Source organism: Periplaneta americana, chromosome 4, assembly GCF_040183065.1.
Source record: "Periplaneta americana isolate PAMFEO1 chromosome 4, P.americana_PAMFEO1_priV1, whole genome shotgun sequence".
NCBI lineage: Eukaryota > Metazoa > Arthropoda > Insecta > Blattodea > Blattidae > Periplaneta > Periplaneta americana.
In genome coordinates, this window is record NC_091120.1 from 140,891,372 (window position 1) to 140,910,114 (window position 18,743).

Consider the following 18,743-nt stretch of genomic DNA (forward strand, 5'->3'; position numbering starts at 1 on the left):
AGCTCTTTAGTCCAAGTGAATTATTGCACATGAAACACACAATATAACTTGCTTTTAGAAACATATTGAACACAAAATATTAATTAAAAGAAGAATGAGCTTCAAGCTCTTTAGTCCAAGTGAATTACTACACATGAAACACATGCTATAACTTGCTTTCAGAAACATATTGAATACAAAATATTAATTAAAAGAAGAATGAGCTTCAAGCTCTTTAGTCCAAGCACATGAAGTACATACTATAACTTGCTTTTACAAACATATTGAACACAAATGATTAATTAAAAGAGAAGAGTTTCAAGTTCTTTAGTCCAAGTCAATTACTGCACAGGAAGTACATATTGTAACTAGGTTTTACAAATATATTGAACACAAAACAATAATAAAAAAATAATGAACTTTAAGCTCTTTAGTCCAAGTGAATTACTGCACATGAAACACATAATATAACTTGCTTTTAGAAACATATTGAACACAAAATATTAATTAAAAGAAGAATGATCTTGAAGTTCTTTAGTCAGAGTGAATTACTACACATGAAACACATAATATAATTTGCTTTTAGAAACATATTGAACACAAAATATTAATTAAAAGAAGAATGAGCTTGAAGCTCTTTAGTCAAGTGAAGTACTGCACATGAAACACATACTATAACTTGCTTTTGTAAACATATTGAACAGAAAACATTAATTAAAGAAAGAATGAGCTTGAAGCTCTTTAATCCAAGTCAATTACTACAAAGAAGTACATACTGTAACTAACTTTTTTGCACGATAAAGTGTTTTCGTGTCGTTACAGCAAATGGCCACCATGATTGAAAGTTGATTTTACTTAATTCAGAGTTGCCAACCTAGAAAAGTATATTATAGATTTATTTCTCGTCAAATACTAAATATTAACTAGAAAAGTATGTTGAAATATTACAAATAACTGCTGTAGAGTTGTAATGGAAACCACTGCCTTCTATATATGCTACAATCGTACAAAGTATGTAAAATTCATACGCAAAAGGCAATATTAATTAATATACATTATACAAAACAATACTCTGATTGATGTTCTGGCTGATTTGTACATCTATTGTCAGGCAGTAAACTCACTTGACGATATTTGTCAGAAGAATAACAATTGTTTGTATGCATCTGAAATCTGATTAGTGTAATATGTAGCTAATCGGCGATGTATGAAATGGAGGGATAAAGGAACTGGCCACCCTACCCCATTATCTCCTTGCCTAGTTGCCTTGTAAATGGTGCCTTGTTGGTATCACTTGTGATGTTCAGACCTGTCTTCGGACAGTTGATTAAACTAATACGAAACAAATCACTGCATTTGAAATGTACTGAACTTTAGTTAAACAAATTCAAACTTCACTCAACAAAGATAAATAAAAATTATTCCAATTGAACATGAAATATTACAAGTATCTGAATCATTTTTACTCCCTGACATTGAACTTGATGGTGAAGTTTGTACGTACGCCAGATTGCTAACCTTCAGTCAGGTATTCATAGTGTAATGTACGTACTGTATATTAAGATTTTTAAAAATGCTGTAGAATACAAGTTTGTGAAGTGAATTACAAAATCTCGGAAGTTGAACAATTTTCTCTGCTCCTTTTTCAAAATTTTCCTCGATTTTTAAAAAGCACTTTCCAACCGTGTATCATAATATACTATTACAAACATATGCAATACAAAATATTAATTAAAAAAGAATGAGGTTGAAGTTCTTTAGTCGAAGTCAATTATTGCACAGAAATTACAACTGTTAGCTTTTACAATAAATTGAACAAAAACAATTAAAAAAGAGAATGAGCTTGTAGTTCTTCAGTCCAAGTCGATTACTGTACAGGAATTGTATATTGTGTCTTGCTTTTATGAACATATTGAACACAAAACATTAATTTACAAAAGAATGAGCTTGAAGTACTTCAGAACAATTCAATTACTGCACAAATCCAGTATTGGCTTTCGAATTTTCATACTGATTTAAAGAGAGAGATAAGTGTTGTCTGCGTCTGTTTGTATTGCGTTTCTTTAGGTACAGCATGACGCATTTATTTCAAGGCAAAATCAAATTTGTGATAGTTCGTTGATGTATCTAAATTAGTGTTATGTTGGATTATGTAATTTATTACTAAATTTTTCACTCTTTCCACTTATTTCTACTTTCACTCTGTAAAATATTAATCTTCAAATGTCTAATAAAAGAAATTAGAGCTTTCCGAATTAGTGAAGTCTGAATTAGTTGGGCTCCACTATAATATATTACTTTTCAAAAGTTATAAAAATGTAAAAATTTGGAAATTAACTCAAAGAAACAAGCATTAAATGAACACTAACTACTTACATAATAAAAAATAGAGTACAGATACTATTGTTTCTCAGTTCATAATCACAGAACTCTTCGATTACTTGACTTTCCTTACACAAAATTATATTTAGCAAGAGACATCCCTGTCTCCGATTCTTTTATTCGATGAGAGGTATCTGGTTTAGCTGACAGTTTAACTGTACTTCCGAGTTCAGATGACTTTTTAATCAGATTAGTATTTGTTCAAGCGGTACACTGGTTGGGGTTAATGCACTATTTCAGGCGAATGTTTGGATTCATAATATAGTATTGCTTCTGATGCACGTGTTGTTTCACTTACATGTACTGATGCAAATGAATGTACCAGTTCAGCTGTCATGTTCAGAAGATGATACTGTTTCATGTAAATACGTTGATTGAAGCATCTATATTTGTGAAGGTGGATGTGCCAATTCAATACACTACCAAGATTTAGAAGATAACATTGTTTAAGATGTCCTATTTGCTTCATGCTGTGGTATTACAGGTGAATATTAAACTTCCTGTAACTATTGAAACTCTGTAGAAAATATTATTACAAGATACTTAGCTCGTTCAAGAAGATTGGTGTGAATGTATCACTTGAGGCAATTCTTGGAATTATTTCAGATGCTTTATTATGTTCTAGTACAGATCAATATACAACTTTAACTGTTGAAACTCGATAGATAGCGTTGTTTCAGGTGGCTGCGTTGGTTCAAGGACCAGTGTCGGTGTTGGTGAATATGCTACTTTGTCACTCTTAAGATTCAAAAGACATCATTGATTAGTTTTCTGTTCCGGTTCAGATTTGGTACATAAAACTGTTGTAGATGACTGCAGTGATTCAAAGACCTGTGTTGGTACAGATAAATCTGTCACTTTAGTGAATTCTTGAGATTCGGGAGATGGCATTTTTTCAGGTATCTGTTCCGCTTCATATTTTGCTAATGCAGGTGAATGTACAACTTCACCCGATTGTTGACACTCGTTAGATAACATTGTTGTAGGTAGTTGAGTTGATTCAAGAATCTGTGTTGGTACAGATAAATGCGTTAATTCAGCCGAATCTTGGGATGCAGATGATAGCATTGTTTCAGGAGTCTGTTCCACTTTATCCTGTGCTAGTACAGATGAATTCGTCACTTCAGCAGGCACTTGAGATGTAGGAGACAGCATTTTTTCAGGCATCTGTCCCGCTTCATACTTTGCTAATAAAGGTGAATGTACAACTTCATGAGACTGTTGAGACTCGATAGATAGTAATGTTATAGGTGACCGAGTTGATTCAAAAACCTGTGTTGATGCAGGTGAATGCGTCACTTTAATCGACTCTTGGCATACAGGCGACAGCAATATTTTACGTGTTTGTTCTGCTTCATCTTGTGTTAGTGCATGTGAATCTACAACTTCACTTGACTGTTGAAACTTGGTAGATATCATTGTTGTATATGACTCAGTATGTTCAAACACCTGTGTTTGTGCAGATGAATGTGTCATTTCAGCCGACTCTTGAGAATGAGATAACAGTTTTTTAGGCGTCTGTTCCGTTTCAGTTTGTGCTAATGCAAGTAGATGTACAATTTTACCCGACTGTTGAGGCTCCGTAGATAGTATTGGTGTTGGTGATTGCGTCGATTCGAAAATTTGTATTGACGTAGATGGAAGTGTCACCTCATTTGATTGTTGGAACTCTGCAGGTAACACCGTCTCCGTTAAATTAGTTGGTTCGAACAATTCCTCTTGTGAAATTTCATCTAATTGTTGATTTGGCGAAATAGATAATGGTGATAATAGTGCAACAGGTGACGAGAATGGTTCATTTGGCCACGGCATATCTTCTTCCTGGTCAGGAATGTGAATATTAGGTGCCACCAAATTTCCAGTGAAAATATTAGATCGAAAGAGATGCACAAATATAGGAGGTATAGAGTTTGTAAATGCATTTTTAAAGGCTATGTCTCTACTTAAAAGCTTAGGATACATTCCCATCATTGACTTATCAAGGAATTGCCATGGTGCTTTTAAATTTTGATGTTTATCTATCCTCTCTCGAAAAGAATGTAATTCATCAGGTGTTGCTACCGCTGCTATTTGTAAAGGATGCCTCTGATAGTCGTGCAGTTCTCTACCATCATCTCTTGGTTTCAAGGGAGATTCAAGTCTATAATCTCTCTCTCTTTCAATCTCTGCTAGTTTTTCTTTCTTTCCTCTTACGGATGTTCTATATTTATCACGATAATCAGGGAGTCCTCTATCTTCACCTTTTGGTCTTGAAGAAGATTGAGATCTAGAATCTCTCACGCTTTCGTCCCGTTTCGCTGCTGTTGTTGCTGCCGTCATAGCTTCACTTTCCCTTATGAATGGACCATATATGTTACGGTAATCAGGCTGAAGAGCGTCGTAATCTCGTGGTCTTAGTGCAAATCGAAATCTATAATCTCTTATGTCTCCGATGTCTATTGCTGCTTCTTCATAACTTCTTACGGGTGGACCATATATTTTTTTCAGATAATCATATAATCCTCCATTGTCATCACTTGGTCCTAACGGAGCTCGAGGTCCACTATCTCTCATGTTTCCAACTTCTGCTGTTGCTTCATTTCGTCTTATGGAAGAATCACACGTATTATGACAATCACACAATACTTCGGAGTAATCTCTTGGTCTTAGAAGAGGTTGAGCTCTAAAATCTCTCACTCTTCCGAAGTCTGCTGCTCCTCCACATGTTGCTAGAGTACGATAAGGATGCATTCCTCCATCGTCATTCCTTGTTCCTAAAGAAGTTAGAGATCTACAATCTCTCATTCTTTCGACGTGTGCAGTTTCTTCATTTCTTCTTAGAGACGCAGGCATTTTCTGATAATCATACTGAACTTCGTAGTAATCTTCTGGTCTTAGAGGAATTCGATGACTAAAATCTCTAGTACTTACGGTAGCTTCTGCTTTTTCATTTCTTCCTACTACTGAAGAATCGTACATATTACTGTAATCAGACAGGGTCTCATCGTAATTGTTTGGTCTTAAAGGACGTCGAGGCCTAAAACCTCTTACGTTTTCGACCTCTGATGCTGCTGCAGTTTCGTTTCTACTTGTGACCTGACCATTTATATTAAAATAACCAGGTAGGACTTCGCCGTAATCTCTTGGTCTCAGAGGAGATCGTGGTCTGCCATCTCTCATACCTCTCGCCTCTGCTGCTACTTCGTTTCTTCTTAATGGTGAAACACACATGTAATAATCATTTAGTCCATCATCGTAACTAAATCTTAGAGCAGATCGAGCTCTACAGTCTTTCATGCTCCCAACCTCAGCTGTTGCTTTTTCGTTTCCTTTTACAGATGAACCGTACATATTAAGATACTGAGACAGAATTTCATCACAAACTTTTGGTCTTAGAAGACGGTCTCTCATGCTTTCGACGGTTGTTGCTGCTACTTTATTTTTTCTTACGGATGAAACAAACATATGACGATAATCAGACAAAACTTCTTCGTAATCTCTTACGATTTCAATCTCTGATGCTGCCGCTGCTGTTTCATTTCCTTTTATGGATGAATCATATATATTACGATAATCAGGTAGAATTTCTTCGTAATTTCCTGATCCGAGTGGAGATTGAAATCTGCAACTTCTCACGACTCCGACATCTGTTGCTAATGCTGCTTCGTTTCTTCTTACGGGTGAATCATATATATTACAATAATCATACTTTCCTCCATCGTCATTTCTTCGTCGTAGATGAGATCGACGTTCATAATATCCCATTCTTCCAACCTCTGTTGCTGCATCATTTGTCTTTGCAGGTGAACCATTCATATTATGACAACCACGCAGAACTTTGTCGTAATCTTTTAGTCTTCGAGGAGATCGAAACCTACCATCACCCATGTTTCCGACATCTAATGCTGCTTCTTCAGTTTTTCTTACATATGAACCATGCATATTACGATACTCAGGCTGAACTTCGTCATCTGTTGGTCTTAGAGGATATGGAGGTCTTCTCATATCTGCTTCTTTATCAGTTTCTTCTGAATTGTCTTTAGTTGTCTCGGTATATTGTGTGTTCAACCGGTCGCTAAAGAATTCTTTCACTGCAGATGATGTATCTGTTCTTTGTGGGACCATGACTGTTGCTTCATTAGGTGCACTATCCATTTGAAAACATGTCTTTGATTGAAAAGCATTTTCCGATTCATTAAGTTCATCCAACAACTCTTGCACCAAGCACAATGTATCCTCTGATTCTGGAGAGATATCAAGAACTGTATGATTGTTTGTTACACTTTCGATACCTGTCGCTACTGGCACCGTTTGTGACGTTTGTTTTGAATTTTCCTTTATTTCAATAGATATTTTCCATTGTGATAGGACATCCTTAAACTCCTGTAGTAACCTTAATGTTTCTTGCTCTTTTTGTTGAGTTAGACACGCTGTCATTTCAGCTGAAACACTTTCATTACCGCCGACCTCTGTATCTGCTCGATTCATTTTTATTTTTACAGAATCGCTTTGTGAAAGATATTGTGTTTTGGGAAAAGCTCCTTTATTTTCTGGTATTGTTAATTCTTGAACACAAGTTTCAGATATTTCTTTGAAAACAGATTTTCTTTCAAATTCATTTTTATGTATTATTTCTGCTGAACTTGAGCTTTGCTTTAACACCGTATGTGTAATTGAAAATTCATCTATTCTTGTTGGTGACTCTGTTGCAACATTCTTCATAGTGAATTTTCTCTTATGTCCTAAATGTGAAGTTTCGTGTGAGTGCTGTAATCCTGAAGAGATTACATTTGAATCATTTGATGGAGATAGTCTCTTGGACAGTAAGCCGAACAATATTTTCGATTCTTGAGATATCATTGAGTTATTTGACACATTTGGATCATCTAGTTCTGTAGATTGTCTTGAGAAGTCTGAAGCTGATTTTTTCAACTCCTGAGATGTTATTGCATTCGTAGTGTCTGATGTTTTAGGCGGCTGGATGAATTGTGATTGTGATGTTTCAGAATTATGCGACATTGTTGGAGTATTTAGATTCATTCATGAATATCTGGAACATCTTACAAATTACACATAACTTAATGTGATACTGAAGTTGATAAACTTTTAGAATACATAGTATTACAGTGAAGATGTTCTAAAATTACAGACATCAGTAGTAACACTTCTCCGTGAATATTTTAAACAATACAAAAGATCAAATTTCGTATGAAGTTTACCATGCTGAGATGTTTATCGATTATTGGTAGACATTTACAATGAGTGCTACTTCAAGTGATGCCGGTCAAAACAGTATATCTTGCTGAGATGATGTTCTGCTGATAAGTTTTTCTGTAACAGAATTTGTCGGAAGTATTAGAACAGAGTGCAATAATACGTTCATTGTGAATACGCAAATGCAGAGCGTAATAAACTGCAATATTTAGTTTTTAGTTTCAAGAGTAAGTTACTGATTACATTATTCAACGTTTTATCAATGAAGTATTACAATACAATACATCGTAGTATATCATATATATATATATAATAATGGTAATAATAATAATAATAATAATAATAATAATAATAATAATAATAATAATAATTATATAATAATTATTGCCAAAAAATACAATACAAATAAATTTTAAATTTACAAAATTCTAGCATTCCCCTGAAAGAACGTGTTATCGTGCTCAGGGGAGGATTCGATACGATAAAATAATATCTAAAAACTAATAATTACTCATAACAAACTGCTTACATACTTTTTTAAATTTCAAACAGTTGGAGGTAAATAGATGTGAATATATCTCTATTAATTTCTTATAAATTCTTTAACAAAGATAACCTCCATGAGGCTGTATATTATCTTGTCTAAAATAATGAATTATAATCACCAAATCTCAAAAGAAAAACAAAAGTTATTTGAATTTTGTAGGAAAGAATCAGATAACAACCAAAATTGTGTTGGATAATTCTCCTTTAGAACAACTGGGACATTTTAATTACCTAGGTTTTAATGTAGCAATAAATAAACAAGATGTTGATATAAAACTAACATTATTCCAAAGAGTGTGCGACACATTAAAACGAATCTTCCTGAACAAGGCAAGAAAAGAAACATTGATGAAATTCTACAAAGTAATGACGGTCCCAATGCTACTCTATGGCTCTGAATGTTTGGTCTTGACAAAACAACAACAAAGAATTCAAAGAGCCGAGATTAAATTTTTGAGTCCAGTAGCAGGCAGAAGACTCTTAGACAAAATTTCAAATGAAGTAATTAGATCAGAACTTAGTAGGCTACATTTAATTTAAATGAATCGATTCAAAATACTCCAGAAAAATATTTAAATAATGATTTAAGAATGGACACAAATAGATCCCATAAATTCTTCACTACAACTCAACAGATGGACGGCGAAGTAGAGGACATCTGAAAAAACGATGACGGGAGCAACATAACTTTTTCCCTAGTTTGGAACCGGAACGTATCATAAGGACCCAACCCATGATGATTATGATGACGAGGATAATGATGATAAATTTTATGGCCGATATTAGTACTGTGGTTGTTGGAAGCAGTACTCGTTAACACTTGGGTTCAAACAAATGTATTGTATCCATGCCTTTGGTTTTATGTTTGTGAGTAGACCTATATGGTCTGAAATATATGTGGTTTTTATGTATAAAATTTAAAAATGCATTGATATAAATTTGATGTGTTTTCAAGACTTTAAATTCTAAAAACAGTTTTTCGGTAGGATAATAATAATAATAATCAATAGGTTTTTATACATATTTTAATTATTCTTCTCTGTAATAAATCTAGTGAATTAAGGTTAGTTTTATAAGTACTACCCCAATGTAATACTCCATATTGGGATATAGACTGAAATAAGGCAAGGAAAACTGTATGTAGTACAACCATTGGCAAGTAATTTCGTAACTGAGCAAAGTAATATATAATTCTACGTAATTTGTTACAAAAGGTAGTTGATTTATTTGTCCCATTTCAAATGTTTCTCGATAACGATTCCTAAATATGTAACCTCTGAAGATTAATTTAGGCCTGTAATTAATTAAACAATTACAGCAAATTGTGGAACAACCAAAATTGTGTAGTTTAAGGTTTAGGGGGGGGGGGAAATTAGACAATTTATAAGATTTACTTAAAACTGAATAACTGTAGTTTTAGCAGTGTTAAGAGAAATAATATTCGAATAAAACCATTCCTTTATTAATTTTGTTGTGTAGAAGTTTCGATTAAAGAACCTGGTTAAGTAATTTTTAACAATACACCAAAGACTGAAAATTTTGTTTTCAATAAAGTTGCTAAAGGGTATAAGATTCACTACACAATATAGCTTTAAACAGGCAACCAACTGCGTGTCTTCTATTCTTGGAATTACGTTTTCTGTGGAATAATATTATTGTGGAAAATTTCTTTGTTCGGAGCAGGTGCAAATGAACACTGGATAGTCTCTATTTATTTTATTGGGTTATTTTACGACGCTGTATCAACATCTAGATTATTTAGCGTCTGAATGAGATGGTGATAATGCCGGTGAAATGAGTCCGGGATCCACCGAAAGTTACCCAGCATTTGCTCGTATTGGGTTGAGGGAAAACCCCGGAAAAAACCTCAACCAGGTAACTTGCCCCGACCTGGATTCGAACCCGGGCCAACTGGTTTCGCGGCCAGACGCGCTGACCGTTATTCCACAGGCGTGGACTTGATAGTCTCTAAGAACTAAAGGTCTAAACTTTTCGACACTATACTCCGCGTCAGTAGAAAATGCATCTGAAGGTCAAATCCAAAGGTTCCCCCCTCCGTCCCGCGAACATTAATACTTAGTGCGATGTTGCGAGTGTATGTGTTATCTCTACCTCAGCCCACACGTCTTGAATCAACATAGGTCACGCGGTGTCAAGTGGTGGTGCTTATGTGTATAAGGAAAACATCGGTCATTTACCGATAGCTGTATTGAAAGCAGCGTGTTAATTGTGCAGTGTCATTGCTTTTTAAATTCGTGTATATTGCATTGTTTCATTATTCATTTTTATTTAGCTAGTTTCATTTATTCTCATTTTGGCATTCTGGAGGGCGAGGCTGAATCATCTGCTATCTACAGTTAAAAAAGGCAAACGAATGGGACAATCTGATTTGCGAAGTCACTGCAAAAAGCCGTTTACAATGTATATAATTTTCTTAAAGATCTTGCGGAACATCCCGACAAAATATATTTTAGAAAGTCTCAAGATCTAACTGCAAAAATGTGTGAAATTTCCAAATGAACTCTGAATAAGGTTTCGAGGAAGCGCTAAAATCTACGGAACATCTCGTGAAATTTTCTTCTCTTAGGAAAGCAGTCAAGCGACATTATCAAGTGACAGATTTCAATGACCTCGATAAGAACGTGTTGCACCGTTGTATTGCATTGGAAATGAATATATTTCGTGCAAGCATATTACAGTGAATACATTTGATCTTTTTCACACTCGCATGTGGACAGCTGCGCTGTGTTCTGTGGCTTCTGTTCTACGTCCGCGAGCATGGAAAGATAAAATGTATGCACTATATATGTATTTAACATGTATGGACATATACAGGGACATCATTTTATTTTTACTTCAATTTTTATTGTACCTGAGTTTTTGAATGTACTTCACTCCCACTCCTTCTACTAATGAAGTTCAATCATCCTCCACACAGATCCAAGACCGCATATACAGTCATAGTTGCCTTACGATCATAGTAAACAGTACGTTATAAAAATATGTTCGCGTTTTCCAGTGACAAAAGAGCTTTCAATATTGAATCATTTTCGCACAAATACTGTCGTCAGTTTGCCTACGTCGCATCCTGGTTTCCCTCACCTGCTTCTATTCGCCTCTCTGTAAAGACTAGTGGCTGGGCTGTCTTAGCTCTTTTCTGAGAACATTAATTTCTGTTAGGAATTGGACGTCTACGTAATATTATACAACTGTTTTAAATAACTTCAATAAAAGGGCCTCGTTAAGTAATTAACTGTCACGTGATTTCCTCCCTTTTTACGACGCTGCGACATAACCACTTGGACGGACAGTAGATAGCATGTCTGAGTAATTTTATCTTTTCGGATCGGGCAGAAGTGAAGATTGAATTTACAGTACGTAAGGTACTCTTTTATAGGGTATGTACAGAATTATTTGAACATGAGTTACTGATACGAAGTACGAATCTGGTAATTGGAATTACGTACAATAGTATAGTGCGATAATGTGCACATTAGAACTGAAGCCTGTATCGAAATAAACGGCCACCATTTTCAAAAATGTGTTTAAATATTCATATTATGATTATTTTTCAATTTAACTTCATTCTCTATAGTGTACACTAATGTGCTGTAGACAGTATAATATACAATGCATAATGAATACGTCGGCGTGGACAGCTCAGTTCGTGAGTAAAAACACTCATTGTTAATACTGTACTGTATTTTGATTAAACAAAAACCCAATGAAAAGTATCAAACTCAAAAGCGTGATATTTCCTAGTTTACGTAAATGGATAAACTACTTTTCTTCCCTCCTATACCTAGTAAAGTGATTTGTTTGTATATTACGTCAGTATCATCGAACTCCAGTAGTGGAAGGAGGTAGCAAACAGTGTTTCCGGTTCTCAATCGTTAACCCAAAGGTATAGCCAGGTTAATATTAGAAATGTTAGTAAAAATAAAGTGATGTCCCTTTACATCTGATTTTAAAGAATAACTATATTGTACTGAGGATTAATCTATTTTGTGGAAGCGTATATTAAAAATTTATGAAGCAACGTTTGCATAATGTGCATATTTATCATATTTTAAAGAACGTTTGCATTACACAAAGGGCTAAACTATTATATGCAGATATATTATACAGTATTAAATATTAGGGGTCCATGTTTTCATAATGGATATATTCTTCAAGGACGGTTATATTGTACTGCGGATTAATCTATTTTATGTAGTATATTTTTTCATTCAGTGGTATAGCACGCAGCGCATGAAGTTCGCTGGAAATTCTTTCTCCCTAAACATCTTATGACTGAACCAAAGTGATAACTATGCATTGATCTTAAAGAGAATATTCAATTTATGCAGACTATAGCCACATCTATGAGCCACGCTCATAGATTAAGGGCGAGTAGCTGTAAATTAAGGACCTTGCCATTGGACTAAAAAAGAAATTGAAATTAAAACTACCTATGCCAACACTACAAATACTCCTCCTTGTAGTATAATTTCCTAGGGACGTCGTTTGGGTGACTGGTTAGTTTTTATAAGAACAATTCAAGGGTTAAATCCATCTCATTCCGTTATTTTTCGTTCAAATTGTGACAATACTTCTTTTTTTTTTTTTTTTTTTTTTGGTTTAATAACAAAATACAATTATGCTTGCTACACTATGTTGCATTCACAACATTTTACGAAAGGAAAACGAACACGATCTGTGAAAATCCGATGAGAAAATCAGTAAAGATTACAAAATGTTACCATACTCTTAATTGAAGGTTTTCAAAGTAGACGTGACTATCCCACAATATCATTAAGATTAAGTTTCTTATATTTATCACACCTTTTTATCTTAATATATCTTGTGGTAAATATGATTGTTTCCTTAACTGTTGAAGGCTGCAACTATGAGTTAAGATTGGCAGTACTTATATGAATTTAATCTTTCGCAATTGGAATATCTCACAAAACTACTTCATGTGAATTACTCTCATCTGGTTTGAACACTTCCATTTAAACCCATGTTTAAGGAAATGTGCAAAGTTTGAAGTATTTGCATAAGAGGAGAGATTTTGAATTTGTCAGAGAATTGCATGCTAGAATGTGTATCCACCAATTTTTTTTTCACATCCTCTCACACATACATAAAAACACACACACACACACAAAACTAAGACTTTCTCTATTATAATGGTTTGGAGGGGATGGTATTTGAAATGAAAAAAAACTTAATATACTAGATATAATGTAGGCTATATTTCCATAATTGATTTCAGAAACCAAAGAGTGTTTTCAAATTTTCTTTGCATGATTTAGGAAACTGTAGCAACTGTCAATGTAAAAATCAGTAAGCCTATTAGAAAGTACCATAGTATTGCTCTGACAGTAGATAATCGAGAAGTGTAATAACCATATGTATAAAACATTTAGGCCTATTAAAAATCTGTTTTTGCTCTAACACATATAGTGTGTGTGAAAACAAACAGTACTGAAATTATCGCTCTGTTATTGCGCACATTTCCCTGGCAACCAAGTATGTATTTGCCAGAATATTGAGACAAACTGTAGATTCAGTGCTTGGCGTAGTGCTGCAACTATGGTTTTCATAACAGAAGAATACGTTTTAATCTTGGAGTATTACTTCCGTTCATACGTACTTGGACATGCAAATGGCCGACATTTGAAACATGTTTCACTTGGCTTTCGTAGAATATTTCATAAGGCGTCACAGAGTGACACCGGATGTTACAAGTTGTTGACAAGTTTCGCCGTACGGGAAGCCCGTCTCTTTCAACGGAAGGGTTGCACAGTTAGGCCAGTACTAGTGACAAACAACGACCTCCTGACTCAAGTGTTAGATAGTCCCTGAAAAAAAGTCTCCGGCGAACGTTTTGACGTGAATACACAAGTTCTGTCCAGTACTAGGTTGCCATTCCAGAAAGTCGACAGACACATTTTCAGATGAATTTTGCCATGCCTATAATTTCTGAATTACAATACATATTCCAATGAGGTAAACGGCAATCGACAGACGAAGGATCAATGTATTCATAGTGACGTTGAGTTGGAGCGGGCGACGTCATCAAGTGGTACACGGGAGGGGGAATTTGAGACACGAATTGATGGATCGCACTGCAGCCGAGGAAGTGTAATTCGAGAATTCGAAGCGATTGAACGTTCGCAGTGCTGTCAAATGATTCGTTACTAACCAGACTAAAATCTCAATTGAGCACCAATCATCATTCGACATGTTAAATTGGAAAAATTCGCGAATGAATCTGAATAAAGACAGAAAATTTGCAATCTCGATGCATATACAGAGCAAATGGGAGCGGGCTTATAAGCAACAGCTAGCAAACGATAGAGCAGGATGTTTACTATAGCAACCGACATATTTACTCTCAAGGCATACAAGATTGCTTCTTCCAGCACAGCGAAATGTAAAGGGTTTTCAGGGTCTCCGAAAAGAAGAGATGTTGATTCTCGTTTACCTTAACAGCAACCTTATTATGGACGTATTCATGAATAAAACGTGCGAAACACACCAACTCCGATATTTTTAAAAGGTACTGGTATCAGTATAACGTTCATAAGTCGAATTTTCAAGTGAATTCGCGGATTTTTGTATCGAATACAGTTTGAGCGTCATTTTATTCACATTGACTTGAATGCTACAGTTGTGCACTGTACTTCAGTGTTAGCTATGGCCAGGGGCGGATGCAAGGAGGGGGATTAAGGGGATATATCCCCTCCCGAAATTATGAGAAAAACACCAAACAAGAAACAAAAATATTTATTAATTTTAATTCGTGAATGTACATAGGAATTAGAGTTTTCCACGTAAATTCTCTTTGCTAAAATGTTAAATTCCAAGAACTGCAGGAAGACAAACACAGCGTTCTTACTTCAAGACAGAGAGTCATGAAGAGTATTTTAGGCTTTTAATTTTCCTCCTCTTCTTAGACTATTTCATTAGTCAGCTGAAGGACAGGTTTTTAAATCATAAGGGAATCCTAAAGTCCATACAAACTTTTCTGCCTAAGAACATAGTGCGAGCATCAGATGAAGATTTAGAAACTGCTGTTGAGGCTATAGTAAATCAGTGGCCCAATGATGTTGATGCAGCACTAGAGTCTTTCTTCAATGAATTGAAGATGTGGAGAAGAAATTTCCGTGATCAGAAAAATCTTCACCCAATACCTACTGATTTTATATCATCTTTGAACAGGTGCAATGAAATTATTTTTCCCTGCACTCGCAAGGCGCTGAAACTTTTCTGCACGTTGCCTGTAACTACAGCAACACCAGAACGGTCGTTCTCAACATTGCGATGTTTGAAGACTTACTTGAGGAGCACGATGAGTGCAGACAGATTAAATAGACTGCCCTTGATGTACATACATAAAAATGTAGAAGTAAAAGCTCATGAAGTACTGGATGAAATGTCTAAGAAGCCTCGTCACCTTCTTCTGTAAATGTCATTCTTTCATTGTTTTTGTATTGCAGTCATTGTAAATGTTAAAATTAAAAAATTATGGTTTATTTAACAATGCTCGCAATTGCCGAGGTTATATCAGCGTCGCCGGTGTGCCGGAATTTTTTCCCCTCAGGACTTCTTTTACATGCCAGTAAATCGATTGATATGAGGCCTGTCGCATTTAAACACACTTAAATGCCATCGAGCTGGGTTGGGGTAGAACTTCGAGCACAGAACACTATACCGACTACGCTACTGAGGCCAATTTGGAAATGTTTGTGACTCGGAAACAAATTGTGAGTATATAAACTTATTTCTCATTACTCCATTTTTACTATCTCCTCAAAACCCTCCCCGAAAAAAATCCTGCGTCCGCCCCGGGCTATGGCATACGAGGTTCCAATGTTCTTGTGTAAGATATGACTTAGTGACGAATGTCACATTCAGCTCAATGGTTACGTCAATAGACCGACTAGTCGTTTTCTTGGTTTTGAACAGCCAGACATTATTACACAGAAACCTCTTCATTCCGAAGTGTGTGATTATGCTCATCTCCAGTCGTAATCAATATCGATATAGAGACCTCATTAGCACAACGTATTTTTAGGGATCTGTATTTTTTATCGCGCAAGAAACAACGCACGACAGTCATTAGTTTCAGCAACATGGAACCACCAGCCACAAGGACAAACACAGTCGCTTTGCTCCAGAAATACTGTGGAGAACGCATAATTTCCCGTGCAACACATTTTACTTATCCATCACTTTCATCTGACCTTATAACATCCGATACCTGCGTATAGTGTATGTTTTATGGAGAATCCATTGACAACAGTTGCGAATTTTTGGGAGAAGATAGAGGCTTTCTTTCACCAACTGCAACAACTTCTTTATTTGTAAAAATGTTTGAGAATATACAGTATTATAACAGTGTTGTTTGTACACCTCATATATTATTAAACTAACCTTTGAAATTACCATAAAATTCAAAATATATCAATAAAACTAAATTCATTATATTATTGTATTATACCGAAGTACATACAATATTTCCGTGCAGGAATTTTATATTACTATACGATGAAGAATGGGTGGAACGGAGAAAAATCCACTCCGGCACCGGGACTCGAACCCGGGTTTTCAGCTCTACGTGCTGAACCTTTATCCACTAAGCCACACCGAATTCCGGTTCTGATGCCAAATTGAATGCTCTCAGTTTAAGTTCCATCTTTTAGTTTCCCTTCAGTGGCCAACCCTCATGCACTGTGTCACAGTTGTGTGACAGTGGCACAATTATTTACGCATATATTATTGTGATGTACCGAAGTACACAGGGTGTTTCCGTGGAGGAATTAAATTATATATTTTCATAATATAACGTAGCGTTTTATTTTGATAATAGAACTGCACAAACAACACTGTTACATACTGTATGTCAATGTTATAAATGTTATATAGAAAATAATGAAAAGCATTTTAAACATGTTTTATAAAATAAAAGATGCCAGGAAATACAGAATTTTGTTTTAGAAATAAATGTTCATGTCTTAGTTCATTAAAGCGTTTTATTTATCTGCAATTTATGGATTATTAATTACATAAAAGAGCGATATCCATTTTCATTACTCTTTGTTTTGGCACATATTGTAGGCCTTCATGAGAGCGGCGAATCCAAGTTGTGAAGACTCGATCAAACACTCAAAGTCAGCTCGAATGATTTCTGTGGCAGTGATATTATGTAAATGACGTCATCCCGAGTAGACTAATTAGCCCAGTGACCGAGTAGCGCACACTAGCTCTTTCATTTTGTCTTAAAAATATGTAGGAATTCATTTTGATTTAGATCTGGAAAATCTGGCGAACAACCATTTTAATCAAATCTGCTGACTTAACTTCATGAAAATATAACCCTATTTATGAAACTCTAAAATCTTTAAGCCATTTGTCACTAGGACGTAAATTCGTCAGGAATTTGGACTGAAGACTGATTCACAATGAACCGGGAACGGAAAGAACGAGAACGGAAATAATGTTAAAATAAATACATTTAAATGTAAGAATTCACAATAGTTAATTGTGAATGCTCCCATTTAAATGCATTATTTTAACATTATTTCAGTTCTCGTTCTCGGTGTCGTTTTCGTTCCCGGTTTATTGTGAACCAGCCTTAAGTTGGCTTACATATGACAACAGCTGAAGTACGCCAGAGAGAGTATAGCCTTTATGTAAAAACAATTAAATCCACTTAAGATGGATTCTCGATAAACCGTAAAACATAACATGTAAAATCACACTCATTCAGGTTATAAATGGGGTTGTCCGGGACCCTCAATCAGAGACGGGTTTCTTTTACCTGCCATAATCTAAGACACATCTGACTTCACTTCTGTCCCACAGGAAGCCATTCCAGAGAAGTTTATCGTCTTTTACAACACAAGATCCTCGGACCGGGTTTGAATCCGTGTACCTCTAACCCAAGTCCATCCATAGGAAAGTACGGACACCACTCGAGTGCGTGGGGGGGGGGTCTGGCCCGAATTTTAGGTAGTTTTAGACAAATCTTTACAAAACTTGCTATTACATGAGAAGAATTCCGTTAAATCATATTAGCCTATTAAAATAGTCATTATGATTTCAACAAGTTTAAAACGTTTCATCATTCTCCCTGTTACTGTAACGTCTGGTGAACGCGGGTTCACTAAACTGAAGTTAATCAAGAACAACTTAGGAACACGTTTAGATCAGGGAAAACTCAACATTCTAATAAAGCTATCGTTGAATATGAACTGTAATCAAAGGTTAACTTCAGTGAGGTCATAGAAAAATTTGTATGTGCTGAAGTCAGACAATTCAAGATGCCATCGTCCACCGCCGTAGACCGTGAAACGAGCGGGTCCAGTTTCAAATCCTAGCTGGAACAAGTTACCTGGATGCGGTCTTCCCGAGGTTTTCCCTCAACCCATTAAGAGCAAATGCTAGGTAACTTTCTGTGTTGAACCCTGGACTCATTTTGCTGACATTTATTACCTTAATTTCAATCAGATGCTAAATTAATAACCGTAGTAGTTGATAAAGCGTCGTAAAATAAACCAATAAAAATGTCGCTTCGAAATTAGTTCCGGACTAAGGTAGTGTAAAATGGCTTTTATAAGTGTGGTCTTTCTGTCAGGATATATTAATGTACA

At 35.4% G+C, this 18,743-nt stretch overlaps 1 protein-coding gene across 1 annotated transcript in view; it reads right to left on the minus strand.

The window, feature by feature from the left end:
• Positions 1-1,043: 1,043 nt before the first annotated feature.
• Positions 1,044-18,743, minus strand: part of LOC138698231 (uncharacterized) — a 33,859-nt gene continuing 16,159 nt past the window's right edge. The window contains exon 2 of the mRNA XM_069824033.1: positions 1,044-7,671. Coding sequence (XP_069680134.1) covers positions 3,118-7,380 — 4,263 coding nt within the window. The 5' untranslated portion in view covers positions 7,381-7,671 and the 3' untranslated portion in view covers positions 1,044-3,117. The remainder of the gene's footprint in view (positions 7,672-18,743) is intronic.